The following is a 19,425-nucleotide window of genomic DNA, read 5'->3' on the forward strand; positions in this document are numbered from 1 at the left end:
AATACATGCTTTGTTCAATCCATACAATTCTGTTCTTAGAGAAACTGAGGAAGCCAATTTATGACTTTATTTTTTTCTGTTTATTATAAAAACATTTGAAAGAAAAGTTGAAAAGTGTAGAAAAATACATACTATGTACTCATAGCCTCACCACTCAAATCAGTACTGTAAACTGTTAATACTTTGGTTTAATTTCTTCATGCTTTTTTTTAGGGTATAGATTTGTTGTGCTTGTTTCTTATATGACTGCACTCCTATATATTATATATTCTTTTATTTTAAAGTTCTTTTCACTTTTTTTTTCATAGTATTGGTTAGCAACTTGATAGATTCCCTGAAGTGGGATTACTGTCCAAAGGCATGGAAAATTTTGAGAATCTTGATACATATTGTCAAATTGTCAGCAAAGACCTTTTATAACCAATCTGTCAGGAAGCCAGTCCACACATGTTTCCTCAATGCGTATTCACTGTGCTGACCCACAGGTAGAGTGGAGAAAAAAATACACACACATTTCCCCACCCTACTCCTTCCATGGAGCTTTAGTTTGCAAGGAATTCTGATGTCGCTACAATAACTAATAAAATAATTCCAAGTGTGAAAATAGTACCCAGAGGGAAGTAGAGGATGCTTTAGAAACTAATGTTAGTCCAGATTTACTCAATGTGGAACAGATGGGTTCTCTGAAGAACTGAAGAGAAGTGAAGTAACCCAAGGCCTGTAGACAAGTAGGAGTTAGCTAGGGGAAGAGAGGAAGCAAAGGTTTTCAAGAGACAAAGCAGCATGTGTGAATGTCCTAAGATCACAAGGATCGGAGATGATGTTCAGTGTGACTAGAGAAGAGAAACGATGACAAAACTGGAGAGGTGGGTAGGAGAAACACTGTTTATCACTATTTGTGGTTGTTAAGGATTTAGGAAATCATAAATATAATGAGAAATTACTGACGAGTTTCAAGCTGGGAGTGACATTTTTTGTTTAAAAAGTTCTTCTGGTTGCAGTGCATAGAGTGCGTTCTAGACATACGAGGGTAAAGATGAGGAAACCGTTGAAATGATTATTTACGTAAGTGATGATAGTAACGTGGGTGAAGCTGGTGGCAATAGGGATGAGTAGAAGTGGAAAATGCAAGAGTTATTTAGGCTGTGGACCTGACAAGGTTAAGTAATTGGCATAAGGGAAAGGGAAGTGGGAAAGGTGACTTCCATATTATTGTTTGACCAATTGTGTGGATGTTGCCATTGGAAGAACATTTTGAGGTGGAAATGAGTTTTGGGAACAGTATGAGGCAGCCATGAGAAATCCAAAAGGATCTATCTAGAAGGCAGTGTAAGTGTGCTTTGGGCTGGAAATAAGGATTTGGGACTCTTTAGCCTAGGGATGGTACTAGACACTATGCCAGTTATACGTTGTAGAATAAAAAGAGAGGAGGTCTTGGTTCAGGGTCCTGAGATATTCCAAAATTTAATGGTCAGGTGGGGGTGTAAGAATTGGAAGAAGACACTAAAAAGAAGTTACTATGATAAATGGTAGAAAATTAGCAGAATGTGTTATCATGGAGGTCAAATATATTGAGTTTTTTAAAAAAAGAGGAAATGGTTTACATGTCAAATTCTGCAGATAGTTTAAGGAAGCTGAGGATAGAAAACGTGTACTGAATTTAATGACATAGGAGTCATGGTTGGTTATTATTATTTGGTAGAGTGGTGGGATGCAGAGTCCACATTGGAATGTTTAACATGAGTAGAAGATATAAAGAGGATACTGTAGACAACTCTTTTCTTGGAGTTGGTTTTGATTTTGGTTCATCTCTAATCTTTTTGATTTTAACAACTTTATCAGGCTACCCAGAAATATCCCTATTGACATACCTTATGGGGAAGTTACAAAGGTTATGAAATCATTATATGACTCCTTGCTAATAATGTTAATTTTCAATTTTCAGAAAAAATGGTGTGAATACTTTATTCTAAGAAATATAAGCAAATTTGGATCTTGGAATCTGAATCTAAAGCATCTTTCTGACCTAAACGATGAGCATTTGTTAAAGAATATTGCCTTTTTCTACGAAACGGAAAATGTTCAAGGTAACACCTTAATATACATTAAAATTATATCATTAAGTCAGAGATCTACCAAAATTATACAAAAGCCTTCAAAATTTTCCAAGACATAACACAGTGACATTTTTGTTTCATCCAGTTTCCGTCGTAGATATATATAATTTTTGCATATTTTGCCTTTTCTTCGCTCCATATTATTTTTAAAAAAAATTGAGTTTGATGTTATAATATTGATAGATGTATTTTTCATTTATATGGGTTCATGATATTTTTTATAATACTGCAATTAATACAATCTTGTCACTATTTTTGAATATTTAAGCATGCTTTTCCTAAAAACAAAGCTGCTTGAAACATCTTGCAAATATAATTTTTTCTTTTTTTCACTGATTTTCCTAGAATAAATTATCTGAAGTGGCTTATATAGTCAAAGAATAATGAAACACTTTCTAAACATTTTTCCTGAATGCACATTATTAAAGTTTCTTTAGCCTCTGGGATTTAACTACCTTTGATGGCAAGCATTGGGATGTACTGACTACACAAAATTTAGCAACCATTACTAGTTTTTTCCTTCTTTTTTTAATTCTCACCCTCCAGGAACTCTGTAGCCTCTCAAGAAACTGGTTTTTAAATTGCAAACTTATATGTGGCATATTGCTCTTCGTTATTTAAGAGAATAATTATATATTCATCATTGACGTTATTTAATAAGGAACAGAGCTATAGTTGTAACCCTCAGTAATTAAATATAAAGACAAAATGATTTTTAAAAACCACTGCTATATTGTTATTGCTACTTTTTATGTAGATGTACTGTGGGACACACTTTAAGTTTTACTATCTGACAGTCTTTCCGCAGCTGTATGAATTTAGTCCAAAAATGGTGCTTGTGTGTGTGGGGTGCGGGAGAGGGCAGTAATGACCTTTAAGGCTTTAATAGTTTTAATTTTTATGCAGAGATATATTTGAATTTGGGAGATTTCATTAAGAGAGATTATGAACACTTGTGGAATTCTGTGTCCCACCTGGTTAAAGAATTTAATGTTGGAAAGCCTTTTCCTTTGAGAACAACAGCAGGATATTTTCTTGGAAAGACATCATCACCAATTCAAGGTAAAAAGTCACCAGATTAAACTGAAATAAAAGCATGTTTACTCTGCAAATTATTTAGAAGCTCTAATAATTCAATTCTTAAAAGTATAGTTGTCTTTTATTATGCATTTTTGTTCACGTCTGAATTGTTATAAAATATACACATTTAAGTGTGTAAAGTAAATCAATTTTAAGTGCACAGGTCTATGAGTTTTTACATATCTTTGTGTATGTATAGGGTAGTCATGAGTCAGAATTGACTCGAAGGCAACGGGTTTGGTTTTGGTTTCATCTATGTCTAGGAGGCTTGGTGGCACAGTGGTTAAGAGCTCAGCTGCTAACCAGAAGGTTGGCAGTTCAAATCCACCAGCTGCTCCTTGGAAACCCTAGGGGGCAGTTCTACTCTGTTGTATAGAGTTGCTATGAGTCAGAATTGACTCGACGGCAACGGGTTTAGTTTGACTTTTTGAGCTATATCTATATCTCTGTCTATGTCTGTGTCTATATCATCAGTATCGAATCACCACATGATTGTCTTAGGCTGAGTTCTCTAGAGAAGCAAAACCAGTGAAGCATATACGTATATATAGAGAGAGATTTATATCAAGGAAATGGCTCACAAAGTTGTAGAGGCTAGGAAGTCCCAAACCTGTGGGTCAGGCTGGAGGTTTCTCATGACTCACATAGCTGCAGGAGCTGGCGAACTCAAGATCCAGACCTAGGAGGCTGACAAATCCCAAGATCGGCAGCAAGTGCTAGCTCAAGTCCCAAGAGCCGAGGTCAGTTGAACAGGAGCCAGCTGCAGGATCCAGAGTGAGCAAAGCCCATGAGCCTTGCCAGAAGGTCCACCTATATTGGATGCAGGCAACAACCCCAAGAAAACTCCCTTTCAACTGATTGGCTACTCACAGCAAATCCCATCATGGGGTGATCCCATTATATCAGATCTCATAACGAAAATGATTACATCATTATACGACTGCCAGACTACATCATAACTGCCAGACCACTGAGAATCATGGCCCAGCCAAGTTGACACACAACCTTAATGATCACAATGATATAGAGCATTTCTAGCACCTGAGAAAGTTCCCTGATGCCACTTCCCAGTCGATCCTATCCGTACCCCCTCACTTCTTCAAGGTAAACACTATTCCAACTTCAACACCTATTTTGAGCTTCATTTGAATGAAATCATATAGTATATACCCTTTGTATCTGGCTTTCTCCACTCACGTAATGTATGAGAGATTCATGCATGTTGTATTTATGAGTATTTTATTTAAAATTATCATCGCTACAATGTATCCCCTTGTATGAATATACCACAATTAATTTATCCATTTGGGACATTTCCCAGTTATTGGGTGTTATGCATAAAACCATTAATGAACATTCTTATACATATTTTTAGGTAGATATGAGCATGTGTTTATTTTTTTAGTATATACATAGAAGTGCAGTTTTAGGAGTGACCGCTACTACCAAAACGTTTTCTAAGGTGGTTGTACCAGCTTACACTCCACCGTCAACATGGGCATTTTTGAGTTGTGAACATTTGTTATTGTTGAGCTTTTTAATTTTGGCCATTTTGATGGGTGCATAATGGCAGCTCACTGTGGTTTAAATTTTCGTTTCTTTGATGAGTGACGAGATTGAGTGGCATTTCATATAAGATTGGCCATTTAGATATCCACTTCTGTGAAGTGCCTGATCAAGTCTTTTGCCCATTTAAAAAATATACATTGTCAATATTTCATAGTTTACTCCATGATTCATCTTAAATTGTTTTGTGTGTATGGTGTGAGGGAGGAGTTATTTCTGAACCTCTATTCTATTTCACTGGTCTATCCTTGAATCTTCTTTATCCTTAAGCCAACCACATGACAAGGTGCAGAAACAAATGCAAACATATTCATAACACAATAAGGAAGAAATACTCGTATCTATTACAGTCCTTGTTTCTGCACATGGTCAAGTAGTTGTAGCTGGTATTTACAGCTACCTTCTTCCACTACCCATTCCATATTTCCTTTGCCCTTAGCAAATATTTGTGCTAAGGAGGCCCCAGGGGATATCTTGATTTCAGGCATACTTGGTTACCTCCACTGTGTAGTAGCAACCCAATTTCCCATTAGTAATCAGGACCGGTAACTCTAGCCAGTATAGTAACTCCCTTCTGTGTCTACTGGTTCATAGAGAGAAAGAGCCCCAAATGGCCAGCTAGCAGTCTCAAATTACAGTTCAATGGAATCATTGTTGTTTCTCTTGGTGGGAGCATTCTTCTCTTTAGAAGTAAGGCCTCTAGACCAGCAGAGCATAAGGTCACAAGGACAGGAAGCAAAAATTTTGCTAGTAGATCACTAGCGGTAGTAGTGAGTAGAGCCACTTCCCATGTCCACCTTTTGATTATCGAACCCAACGAGAAGAAGAGAGGGCTGTGTGAGGGATGGTTGGTGTCAGAATTAGTAAAGATGGGGGAGAGAGGCGGCTTGTCTGGCCTCTGCTTCACGTGAGTCAGCCTTGCGTTGTTGATCTTGGTTCTCCTTCACCTTTGTGGGGTTTGGAAGAGGTCAGACACTGCCCCCATGCCGTTTTACCACTGCCCTTCCAGGATTTCTCAGAAAGGGTCTGTAGTTCTGCAGCTGCCCACTTTTGGGTGGTGCCTGCATATCATGCAAAACCGTCTGTAAACCAAGCCCGAGTTTTCTTTTCTTCAGTCAACTGGTTGTAAGACACTCCCCGTAAGACCATAGGTGAAGGCCAGGAGAGGGAATGTAATGTGGCAAAAGTAGGGACCATGGGTACTTGGGTCACTTCCTCATGTAACTTACTTGTGCATTCAAGGTCTGTTTGAGCGTGATCTTACATATACCATTTCCACTTTATAATGGAGTGCTGCTTTGCAGGCTCAACTTTATGGACTGATAAAGCACACAACACTCAGTTCATAACATGTAGCTCAGTTCACATGGTAACTTGGTGGCCCATGTTTAAGCGTTCAGTCTCTATTAAGGCCCAGTAGCAGGGAAAAAGATGCTTCACAAATGGAGAATAGTTATCTGCAGAGGATGGCAGTGCTTTGCTCCAAAATTCTAAATTCTGTGATTCACCTATAGCAGCCTGTCAAAGACTCCAGATAGCATCTCTATTGGCCACCGCCCCTTTAAGCACCATCACAGCTGCAGGATCATATGGTTCAAGTGGCAGAGCAGCATGCACAGCAGAGTGGACCTGTTGCAGAGCCTTCTCTTGCTCTTGGCCTCACTCAAACTAGCAGCTTTTTGGGTCGCTTGGTAAACTGACCAGTGTGGCACCCCCACATGAAGAATATGTTGCCTCTAAAATCCAGAGGCACACTAGACGTTTTGTCTTTCTTTTTTTTTTTAATTGTGGGAGGGACCAGATGCAACAACTTATCTTTCACCTTAGAAGGGTTATCTCAGCATGCCCCACACCACTGGACCCCTAGGAATTTCACTGAGGTGGAAGGCACGTGAATTTTTGTCCAGTTAATTATCCACCCTCTAGCATGCAGATGTCTTACCAATAAGTCTAGAGTTGTTGATACTTCTTCCTTACTAGGTCAGATCAGCATAATGTCATCAATGTAGTGAACCAGTATGATGTCTTGTGGAAGGGAAAGGTGATCAAGGTCTCTTTAAATTATGGACTGTAATTTAGTCCCTGGACTAAATCCTTTAAATTACGGACTGTAATTTAATCCTCAGACTAAATTATGATGAAGGGCTGGAGAGTTGATATATCCCTAAAGTAGGGCAGTAAATGTGCATTGCCGACCTTGCAAGTGGAGAGCAAAATGCTTTTGGTGGTCTTTACTAACAGGTATGGAGAAAAAACATTTGCCAGATCAACAGCTACATATCAGGTACCAGGGATGTGTTAATTTGCTCAAGCAATGAAACCACATCTAGAACAGCAGCTGCAATTGGAGTCACCACCTGGTTAAGTGGATTATTATGATAATCCACTGTCATTCTCCAAGATTCATTGTTTCTTGCATAGGCCAAATAGGTGATTCAAAGGGGATGTCATGGGAATCACCACCCCTGCATCTTTCAAGTCCTTGATGGTGTCACTAATCTCTGCAATCCCACTAGGAATGTGGTATTGTTTTTAGTTTACTGTTTTCTTAGGTAGGGGCAGTTCTAATGGCTTCCACTTGGCCTTTGCTACTATAATAACCCTCAGGGAACCAGTATGATGTGATTATGCATTCCAGAACTGAGGAAATAGCCACAGATGGGTTTGGGCACCCTAGGGACCTACTGTAACATAGACTTGAGCTAAAACTCCATTGATCACCTGATCTCCAAAGCCCCTACTCTGACCAGTGGACCACAGTGACATTTTGGGTCTCCTGGTATTAGTGTCTGTTCAGAGTCAACTCCCCACCCACCTGCAAAGAAAAAAAAAAAGACCCATTGCCATCGAGTCAATTCCAACTCATAAGAACCCTATAGGACAGAGTAAAACTGCCCCATAGGGTTTCCAAGGCTGTAAATCTTTACGGAAGCAGACTGCCACATCTTTCTCCTGTGGAGCGGCTGGTGGGTTGGACAGCTGACTTTTCAGTCAGCAGCCGAGCGATTTAACCACTGTGCCACCAGGGTAGCTGGTTCAGAGCTAGTGTCCAGGAATTGCCGAAACATCCGATTATTTCCTTTTTCTCAGTCACTAGTCATCCTGGTAAAAGCCCATAGGTTCATTTGAAGAAGGCTGGGAAAAAGATTAATATTACACATTTTTGTCAGTGTAGCAGGGTCCTTCCTCAAGGAGACTTGGCCTCCCTATAATTCAAGGGATTCTATGTCTGTAAAAGCAGGGGCCCTGGTCACGCAGTGGTTAAGCACTTGGCTTCTGACCAAAAGGTCAGCGGTTTGAACCCACCAGCTGCTCCACAGGAGAAAGCTGTGGCCGTCCGCTTCTATAAAGATTACAGCCCTGGAAACCCTCGAGGGCAGTTCTACTCTGTCCTATAGCATTGCTATGAGTCAGAATCAACTCGACGGCTATGCGTTTGGGGGAATCTTTAAACTAGCTCAAGTCTGGAAATTGATTGAGGGGGCCATTCTTCCCTGTTTTGATGATTCAAGTCAGACGTATGTTCACTCCACCTACAACTCTTTTTATACAGATCAAGTAAGAATTAAATAGACTTTCCATCTTTTTCACATCTAGGGATACTGTGGTCAACTAGGCAATGCCATAGGTCCCTGTGAGTCAGACTATTCTGATTACTGCTTTGACTCTGCTGTCTATTACAGTGACCACGCCCACCTTGTTTTTGGAGATTAAGTGTCACCACTTGCCCTCTGACACCCTTGGATCTAATTTTCCTAATTGCATTTAGGGATTACAATTTGATGAAAGCCACTCCCACTACACTTTTTGACTGACAGAGCTTTTCTCCCCCCACAATTTTATTTCTCACAGTCATGGTGAAAGATGTGCCCTCATTTCCCTCCCAGGATGGGTGAGCAGATGTTACATCAATATCACTCCAACGTTCCAATCTCCCCAAGCCTTTGGATACCTACCTCTACAGTATATACCAAAGCAGTTCTAGCATTTCAGCTTCATTTACTGTAGACCACCTTTTGGCCCATGTACCAGTTAACCAAGTAAACAAAGTGTTGGAGCCCTTTCTAGCCCCTCAAGCTAAAACACTGAGTCCATAACGTTTGCTTGGTGGGCCCATATCAGTAAATTCAGCCTGATCCAACTTTATGTTCCTTCCACATTATCCTACGTCCTTAATATTAATTCCCACACATATTCCCCAGACTTATGTCTGTATAAACTTGAAAACTTATGCAGTTTTGTCATTGTTGTTTTTGTGTTGTGTAGGTCATCTCCTCATAGGTTACACTTTGTACCTCACTCTTTGGAGCTTGCTGGCACTTGACTTTAGTTATAAGTCTAGAAGCAAAGAGGAGTGGCTAAAAAAAGGTCTTGAAGAGAATTAGCAATGTTTTCTTGCAAGGCAACTACCTCAGAGGAAGTCATTAACGGTTCTTCATGCAAAGCAGTGTTAACTTACTCAAACAGGGATAGAAGGACTGCTTCTACTACAAAGAAGACCCAGTAAAGTTTAGGGATTTGATGTCTTCAGCTTCATTGGGATCTTCCCATATGTCTCCATACCAATTTTCAGGATCTCACTCCTCCCCAGTCAATGCCCTCACTTTAGGAGAAGACACCCTGTGAGGTTGGGAATTCAATTTGTGTTGTAATTAAGGCACTTACAGGATGACACTCTGAACTTGCTTTTCAGAACTGTCATCTCTGAGGTTACAGGAGGTAAGAGTTTATTTAAGGGTAGACATAAAAGCTTTAAGGTCATTTATGCATAGCTAGAGCTGGGAATTTGGAGCCCTAAGCTCATCCTTTTCTTTCTTGACTTTCTCAGTGTAGTTAGGAACAACCAGCAAATCTCTCCCTAGTTTGACTAAAATGTTCGAAGATATCAAATACATTGTCACCTAGAACTTTGATTTTTATAGACATTTTATTGAGAGTATCCAATGGTGATATTTTGCATTTCTTGATTGCCACATTATGACTTGGTCTATAAGTGCTCTCCTTTTGCACTGGAAGTAGAGTCATTATTGTCTTTAAAGCTTTTCAGATCAGAGAACCAATTCCAGAAAAGCCAGAATCAATTCAGAAAACTAACCTTAAGATTCGGTTACTCTAAAACTACTTCCAATATCAAAATTTGTGTCAGTCAGGATTCCAACAGTGAAAAAGAACCAGTAGAATGTGTGTGTGTGTGTGTGTGTGTGTGTGTGTGTGTATGTGTGTGTGTATGTGCCCTGGTGGCTCAGTGGTTAAGTTTTTGGCTGTTAACCAAAAGGTCAGCAGTTCGAATCCACCAGCCACTCCTTGGAAACCCTATGGGGCAGTTCTACTCTTGCCTATAGAGTTGCTATGAGTCAGATTTCACTTGATGGCAGTGGGTTTTATATGTATATATATATGTGTATATTTTTACACACACACACAAAGACATATATTGCAAGTAATTGGTTTACAGCATTGTGGTGCCAGCTAGGCAACTCTGGAATCCATAGGGCACACCTCAAGGAAGGGCTTGTTAGCACTCTCCGGCACAGGTGGAAGCTGCAGTCCACAGGCAGAGTTTCTTTTTCTTCATGGAAGTCTCAGTTCTGCTCTTAAGGCCTTTCAACTAAACGGATCAGGCCCACTAGATTATCTATGATAATATTCCTTACTTAAAGTAAATAGATTATAGATTTTAATCATATCTACAAAATTCATTTATAGCAACACCTAGTTAGTGTTTGATTGAATAACTAGGGACTCTAGTCTTGACAAGTTAACGTCACAGGGAGAATTGACATCTTAACAATACTGAGTCTTCCAATTCATGAATATGGTCTATCTTCCCATTTATTTAGGTTTTCTTTAATTTCTCTCAGCAGCGTCTTGGGCTACTTTGGTGCAGAGATCACATATATTTTTTGTTATATTTCTAGGTATTTAGTAGTTTTGATGTTATTTTGAATTATATTTTTAAAATTATTTTTCAATGAATTATTATATATAGAAACACAATAGATTGTCGTATATTAATCTTGTATTTAAAAGGTTGTTGCTTTATTTTCAAATATTTGGGAACTTTTCTAGCTATTACCTGTCATTCAATTTTAGTGTAATTCCACTGTGGTAGGAAGAAGCACTCTGTATATTTTCAATCTTTTGATATAGCCATGTGTCCATTTTGATAAATGTTCCGCGTTCACTGGACGTGTATGTAGTTTCTGTACATGTTCTGTGCAGTATTCTATAGAGGTCATTTAAGTTAAGTTGCTTGATAAAACCAAAAACCAAACCCACTGCTGTCGACTCGATTCTGACTCCTAGCGACCGTATAGGACAGAGTAGAACTGCTGCACAGGGTTTCCAAGGAACAGCTGATGGATTCCAACCGCAGACCTTTTTGGTCAGCAGCAGAGCCACCGTGCCACCACGGCCCTCATAGTGACATAGTGCTGTTCAAATATTTTGGTACTCTTTCTGATTTTTTTTGTCAGCTTATCATATCATTTACTAAGAGAAGTGTGTTTAAATGCTCAACTATGATTGTGGAGTTGTCTATTCTTTTATTTCATAAATTTTGTCTTATATAATTTGAAGCTATGTTACCAGGTACAATCGAATATAGCCTTATATCTTCATGTTGAATATGCCATTTGTCATTATCATTATAGATCATTATCAGTATTTATCTTTAGAAATATTTCTTTTTAATTTTTTTGTGGTGAAGTATATATAACATAAAATTTACCATTTTAGCCGTTTTTAAGTGCACAGTTAGTGAAGTTAATTATACTTACCTGTTTTACAGCCATCACCACTATTTCCAGAATTTTTCATCACTTCAAACAGACACTCAGTATCCATTAAGTAATAACTCCTTATTCCCTCCTTCCCCAGCCCCTGGCAACTAGTAATCTACTTTTGTCTCTGTGCATTTGCCTATTAGGTATATATAGAAACACTTCTTACCTTAAAGTCTACTTTGGCTGATAAGCCAAAAAAAAAAACCAAACCAGTTGCCATTGAGTCCATTCCGACTCATAGTGACCCTACAGAACAGAGTAGAACTGCCCCGCAGGGTTTCCAAGGAACAGCTGGTGGATTCGAACTGCTGATATTTTGGTTAGCCGCCAAGCTCTTAACCACTACTCCGCTTTGGCTGATATTAATATATTAATCCAACTTTTCTTTCGGTTACTTTTACATGGTACATCTTTTTACAATTTTTAACTTCCAACCTATCTATCTTTATATTTAGAGTGTATGTCTGTAAACAGCATACAGTTGGGTCTCATTTTTTCACATTGTCAGACAATTTTTATCTTTTAAATGAAGTGTTTAGCTTATTTACATTTAATGTAATAAATAATAAAGTTGGGTTTAAGTTTACCATATTGCTATATGCTTTCTATTTATTTTTCTGTTCTGTGTTTTGTTATCCTCTTTTGCATTAGACAAATTTTCATTTTATATCCTCTATTAGCCTTTCAATTACACATTTTTGTATTATTTGTATGATGATTACCACAGAGAATACATTGTCATTATTAATTTCTTATTCCACGTTAAATTAGAACTCTTGACATTTCTTGAACATTGAAAGAACCTTACAACATTTACCTCTATTTTCTCCCCTCCTATCTTTTCCCTTATTGTTTAAATGTATTTTACTTTTATAATTGTTATGAACCTAAAACATACCATTTTTATTGTTGGTTTAAATGGTCAATGTTCTTTTATATTTTTCCACATAGTTACCCTCTCTGGTGTTCTTCATTCTTTCCTGAAACTCCCTCAATTCACTGGGATTATTTTTGTTTCAGCCTGAAGAACTTCCTGTAATATTCCTTATGATGTGTGTCTGCTACCAATGAATTCCCTCAACTTTCCTTTGCCCAAAATGTCTTTATTCCACCTTAGATTTTGAAGGATATTTTTGTGGTTAGAGAATTCTAGGTTGGCAGTTTTTTCTTACGGCATATTAAAGACATCGTTCCCTTGTCTTCTGGTTCCCATGATTTCGGTAGAAAAGACTCTGCCCTCTGTGTTATTGTTGATCCTTTGGAGGTACTGTGTTTTCTTTTCTCTTTATCTTTGGTTTTAAACAGTTGTTTGTTAAAGTACCTAATTGTGGTTTTCTTTGTATTTGTACTGCTTGGAGTTTACTGAGCTTGTTGGATCTCTAAGTTTATTCTTTTAATCAGTTTGGGGAGATCTTGACCATTAACTCTCCCATTCTCTCTCACTCTTCTTCTAGGATATCAAATTCAAGGATATTGAATGGTTTAACTCTGTCTCATATGTCTCTTACATTCTATTTTCGTATTTCCATTATTTTTCTCTATTTCTGTTTGGATATTTGTCTCTTGTAATCAGGTAGATTCCAATTAAATTAGACAATCAAGAACAAACTATATATTTGACTTCCACTTTCAGCAAATGGCTCTGTACGTAGCCAGAAAAAAAAACTGATACAATTCATCTTGAATTAATAAACACTTTGGCTGATATTTAGTAAAAATTTTGGACAATATATATTTAAAAAATCCTTTTAAAAGCATAACCAAAGTAAAAAAAAAGTAAGGAAAATACAAGGAAGAGTAGGGATTAAGTCAAAACGGAAGCTATACTTCTCCGGAAGTGTTTGCTGATCTCTGTGTCCAAGGCAGTTTTAACTGCCTTGTGTAGGGACAGGGACAAGGCGAACCAGGGAGGAGGAATAGCTTAGATTCTTGCACAAAACTACCTCAGCAACAGTGTGAAGCAGAAAAAAAAAAATCTGCCTTCAACAGAAGCAGAAAGGAAACCTAGAAGAATTAGAGACTATAGGGTTGCTTTACTCTTCCAGGAGTCTGGGGTTTATATAATATAATATGGCATCAGGGACTCTGAGTCAAAAAATTAACTTTTCCAATTTTTTGGTGTCCTCTAGGCACCTGCCAAATATTCTCTGCAGTAACATTCTAGCAAACCAGCCCTCACACAGACAAAGCCCTACGGTCAATCTCAAATAGGACACACACACACACACACACACACACGCACACATACACACACAACTAGACACATCATAGTGTAACTGCAGGATATCAAAAACAAAATTCTTCAAAGAATTGAGAAAAAACAGTTACGTACAAATGAACAAAAGATCAACTAGACAGAACAGATAGAACAGACTTCTCAACAACAATAGAAGGGAAAGGTAATGGAGCAATGTCTGTTTTCTAAGTTATGAGACAGAATAATCGTCGTTGTGGGACAGTTACCCAGAAAAAGCACAATTTAAGAATGAGGAATTGATATAGGTTTTTCAGATACACAAGAACTGAGTTAACCACCATTGGGCCCTCACTAAAGATACTTTATAGGATATAATTCTGGGAGAGGGAAATGATCCCTGAGGAAATGTCGTAGATGCAAGAGGAATGCAAGTAAATATTGTATTCATTGAAAGAAGGGTATTGTCTAGAATAGGAGCCTTGGTGGTGCAATGGTTAAGCGCTTTGCTGCTAACCAAAAGATCGGAGACTGGAACCCACTAGTGGCTCCGTGAAAGAAAAGTCCTGGTGACCTGCTCCTGTGAAGATCACAGCCTAGGAAACCCTATGGGGCAGTTCTAGCTGTCCTATAGGGTTGCAATGAGTTAGAATTGACTTGATAGCAAACAACAACACCGTCCAGAATATAGGAATGGGAAGGGGTATAATTCTGATTTTAGCTGTCAAAAAGTTAGAATTTTCTTCACCTGTAATTATGAGCAAGACTGAATAAACTAGTCCATATCATGTATACCATGTAAGCATATACAGCAACTTTGAAACTGCAATTCATAGAGACCTGAAGAGTATTCTGTGGTGGATATAAAATAATTTCATTTTCCCTTTTTCGTATTTGTTTTCATCATTTAATTTTCAAGCAGATCTGTATGTGGGTGATTCTTCTTTCTTCAATTGCTGTTTATTAACTGTGACATAGGGAGTAATAATACAAGAATTTGGAAATCTTCTGCCATCTATCTAGCAACCCATCTGTACGGCTCTTTACACTCTGTCTTGCTTTAAAATGTTTGGTATGAGGAATATTTCATTAGGAAAAGCCAGATTAGTAAACATTAATAAAATTAATGTAAAATTATGTTTGTGAAATAATAATGTTCGAAATTCTTATAGGATAGTTACACACTTCTTTCCATTTTAATTTGTATTTCAGAAATCTCCTCGGAAAACATGTCTAATTTGGGTTTTATTCCAATGACATCTGCTATAATTGATATGTTTCTTGGAGACACGCTGAAGGATTTGCCTTTTCTAAAGAGGTGCCTAATTTAGTGCTATAAACTCAACAAATGCTTGAGAAATGAATGATCACTAAAATGTCTATGTAACATGTTGTATCTGAATATAGGAAATTAGATATAATCATATGACTTTATATATATTTAATGAATGTATTATCTAATATATCAGTATGACATAAACATTACTACATTGGAGGCTGAGTGGAGGAAGCAGTTTGGGATCGGCTGCTAACCTAAAGGTTGATGGCTCACACCCACCCAGTGGCTCCGTGGAAGAAATGCCTGGCAAACTGCTTCTATAAAGATTATAGCCAAGAAAACCCTAATGAGCAGCTTTACTCTGTACCACATGGGGTCGCCATGAGTCAGGGGCCTACTTGACGACAGTTAATAACAGCAAGAACAACACATAAAAATCTATATAGTTTGAACTTTGAGTATAATTATTTGGCTATGTGATATTTAGTAAATAGTTGTTGATCTTGATGGAACTCTTATGGGAATGGCAGTGATTTGTGGTTCTTATGTCTCCTAAAAACCACTTGGTGTCCACCACCCATATCATATCAAAGAACCAGAAAATGGGGTTGTAAGATGTTTACATTATTATAGGCTGAAATTTGTGTGTTGACCTGCATTTGAAGGACTTAAAATTTAAAATAATGTATTTTTTTTCTTTTTTACAGTGATGATCCAGTTGTTACTTCACTAGATAAACCAAAGAAATCTGTTGTACGTTTTCGCTTGCGTACTCACACGACCCTTAGCGATGACTATGACATGACCAAGTGTCACTTTGATGGTAAGCTCTGTGATCATGACAAATTATAGTTTACATGGAATGACTTTTCCGCTCTTTGATGAACAGGGGAAAGATACTATATTACAAACAAAACTTGTATTTTTGAATGAGATTGATCCATCTATAATTAAAGCAGCACTTGAGGAAGTATGCTGTTTAAATGATTCCCACTATATTGACTGGCATGCAATTAAATGGAGATTTGTTCATGAACATGGCATTGTCACCAAAAATAGCAGATGCTCTTCCAAGTCTGTCAGATTCCTAACATTATCAACTATCTTTACCACTTACAAGCCCCTGCGTGACACAAACGTTTACGCACTTAACTACTAGCCGAAAGGTTGACGGTTCGAACTCATCCAGAGGCATCAGAGCCATGAAATCCCTAGGGAGCAGGGTTCTGCTCTGAAACACACGGGGCCACCATGAGTTAGAATTGACTCGAAGGTAGTTTTTTTATTTTTGTTTCTATTCCTCCGAGTCAACTCTGCTGATACAACCATAGACTTCCTAGAAATTTCAGCTCTTTTCTTGCTGCTAAGTTGTCTGCTTAATTGCCTGCTGATACAGACTAGCATAACGGTGCCCACAGATACAGTCATGCACCGCTTAATGCCCGTCAGGCAACGTCCGACTGCACATACGTCCGTGATCCCGTAAGGTTGTAACAGAGTTCAGAAATCTCAAAGGGAGAACGGGACATAGCAGATGTAACCGGATGTAACGAACACAACAGCTTCCCACCTGCAACGTGTGTATATCATGCCTCTTGTATAAAAACGATTGCTCTGTCAGGCGTATAATGGTACTGCACATACATAACCTATAGTAAATATGTCTTGATAGTCATGATAAATGCCTATGTTACTGGCTTATGTATGTCCTGTACTTTCTGTCATTCCCGGGTTACGGATGTCAGACTTACGTACAATCAGTAGTTACGAACCAACCCCCGTAAAGCCTGTCGTATTAAACCTTCGAGGTACAGACAATGCTTTGTGTTAACAAATGGGCACTACTTTGTGAGACTCATGAAAACATTATTATTATTATTACTGTATTATTATGTTAAAGACATTTTGTTGTATCTGAAAGTGTTTATTATTTTTTATGGCTAGAAAAGTACACTATATACTAACACAAATGTCTGATTAACTGACGTTAGATACGAACTGTACCTAACTGTGCCAACTTACGTACAAATTCAACTTCAAGACAGACTTAGGAATGGAACTTGTTCGTGATCCAGGGACTGCCTGTTTGTAATATGGTGTTTGCACAATGTCCAAATCCCATAACGTCCTATTTCACAGACTGTATCATGGACTTTAAACAACACATAACTGTAGTCAGTAATGGCGGACAGGGGGGTGTGAAACTATAGAGGGGCAAGAAACCGTTAAGATTGGGTCCTAAAAAAATGAATTAAAGCATCTTTTTTTCCTGGTTCATTCTTTATCTTTCTTTCTCCAACTCCACGTCCCATCATTTTCAAGACTTGTAAAACTTTCCAGAAGAATCTAGAAATAATAAAGGCAGCATGTCAATTGTAGTTACTAATCAGCCTGCTTATATAACAAGCTACCATGATTCTGGGTAGTGCACTTAGAAATAGTGTGATATGAGGCCACATATAGATAGATACAGAAAAAGAAAATCAGCTCATTTTTAGCTTTTATATTTGCAAAGAGTATTCCTTACGTGTAGAATTACTAGAATTTTTTCTGTGTCACTTGAGTTTATGCATAACCAAAACCAAACAGTTGAGCCAATTCTGACTTATTAGTGACCTTATAAGACAGAGTAGAATGGCCCCATAGGGTCTCCAGGGAGCAGCTGGTGGATTCCCACTGCCGACCTTTTGGTTAGCAGCCGAGCTCTTGATGCCTGCGCCACCCAGGGCTCTGAATTTATGCATTGTGGAAGATAATTAGCATTAGCTTTTTCCCTTGGCTGTCAAGCTCCTGGACATTTGGCTGTGGCCAGAAGTAGAGGTTTTCAGGTTCAGGAAGGCAAATATCCAGAATATTCTAGATCAGGAGTCCACAAACATTTTCTTTAAGGGTCAGCTAGTAAATATTTTAGGCTTTGCAAACCAAGAGGCAAAATGAAAGCAATTATGTAGATACTTATATAACTATTTAAAAATATGAAAACCTTTCTTAGTTCTTAGGCCATTATAAAAAACAAAAAACAGGCGGTTGGTGGGATTTGACCTATGGGCTGACCTCTGTTCTAGATGAGTACATGCTTTGACTCTGCACCTGCTTTCTCTGCTTCACCCTCTTCTCCTACCAAACGACAGATATGTTGCCCAAGTACTCTCGAGCTGGCCATTAACAGAACCTTTTGTCCTCTCTGTTTCTCAAATAAGATACGGAATTATTTTGCCAGCATGCTATAGCCTGACCACATTAGAAAAGGTAATCAGACTAAATTACTGTTGTGGAGTTAAAATGAATAAAAAGAATATGTGGGTGGGATGGTATAAAGAAGTAAGGAGAACATATCAATACATAGTAATGTTTTGAAATGTATTTTTACATTTTAAGTGTTTCCATTTCAGAAAAATCTACAGACAGTCATTATGTTAATCACCAGCAGAAGAAAATGGCTTATCAGCGATTTTATGGGAAATCATTAGAATCTGTCTCTGCAAAAGTCATTGTAACTCAAACTTCCCATCCAGAGGAAGAGTCCAGTAGAAAGAAAACGTCACATGTAGGTTCTATACATTTTACCTAATTTTTTTATATTGTTTTACTTTCTTTTAGCTATTTGTACATCTCTATGGTGTTGTTTTCTATGCTTTTCCTTCTTATGCTTGCATACAAATGAGCTATTATATTACTTACTTGCTATTGGAAATTCTAAGAAAATCACGTAAAATTTAGTTTTTTATCTTCTTTATAATAACGAAAGATTTATCTAATGAATCTAAGGCATGAATGGATTAAGATCTTGGATTTAGACATGTTGAATTAAAAGAAACAGTTGTTTATTTGTTAATTACAATGAAAATCTTTTAACATATAAGTGGTAAAATAGGTCTAAAGTAGTCATCATCTTTATTATACTGACAGTTTGAAAACTGTTCTTAATTTTATAAATCATTTATGCCCTTAATCTAGTCAGGAGTTTTGTTTGGGCTGTACTTGTGGATGTACTTAAAAAGCAAGCAAACAAAAAGCCCAAAAAACGTTGCAGTGAGTTAATTACGACTCACAGTGATCCTATGGCACAGAGAAGAGCTGCCCCTCGGGGTTTCCAAGGAGCGGCTGGTGGATTCCAACCGTCTACCTTTTAGTTAGCAGCCGACCTCTTAACCATTGCACCACCAGGGCTCCGTGGATATACTTGAAAACAGGAAACCAAACCCGTTGCCATGGAGTCAATTCCGACTCATAGCGACCCTATAAGACAGAGTAGAACTGTCCCATAGGGTTTGCCAGGGCTGGCTGGTGGATTTGAACAGCCGACCTTCTGGTTAGCAGCCAAGCTCTTAACTACTATGCCACCAGGGTTTCTTAGGACTGTTGTGCAGTCTCTCGTTCAGAACTTTTTTTTTTTTTTTTTTT

At 38.0% G+C, this 19,425-nt stretch overlaps 1 protein-coding gene across 12 annotated transcripts in view; it reads left to right on the forward strand.

Annotated features, from left to right (window-relative positions):
• DDX60L (DExD/H-box 60 like) overlaps window positions 1-19,425 on the forward strand; it is a 148,181-nt gene that overhangs the window by 44,448 nt on the left and 84,308 nt on the right. For all 12 annotated transcript variants that reach the window (XR_002825956.1, XR_002825957.1, XM_023742853.1 and 9 more), the window contains 5 exons: window positions 1,946-2,087; window positions 3,024-3,179; window positions 14,955-15,060; window positions 15,729-15,844; window positions 18,414-18,568. Coding sequence is in view for 10 of the 12 variants with exons in the window: in XM_023742853.1 (XP_023598621.1) it covers window positions 1,946-2,087; window positions 3,024-3,179; window positions 14,955-15,060; window positions 15,729-15,844; window positions 18,414-18,568 (675 nt within the window). In the remaining 2 variants the exon portion in view is untranslated. The remainder of the gene's footprint in view (window positions 1-1,945; window positions 2,088-3,023; window positions 3,180-14,954; window positions 15,061-15,728; window positions 15,845-18,413; window positions 18,569-19,425) is intronic.

Source organism: Trichechus manatus, unplaced genomic scaffold (genome assembly GCF_000243295.1).
Source record: "Trichechus manatus latirostris isolate Lorelei unplaced genomic scaffold, TriManLat1.0 scaffold00220, whole genome shotgun sequence".
In the NCBI taxonomy this organism is placed as follows: domain Eukaryota; kingdom Metazoa; phylum Chordata; class Mammalia; order Sirenia; family Trichechidae; genus Trichechus; species Trichechus manatus.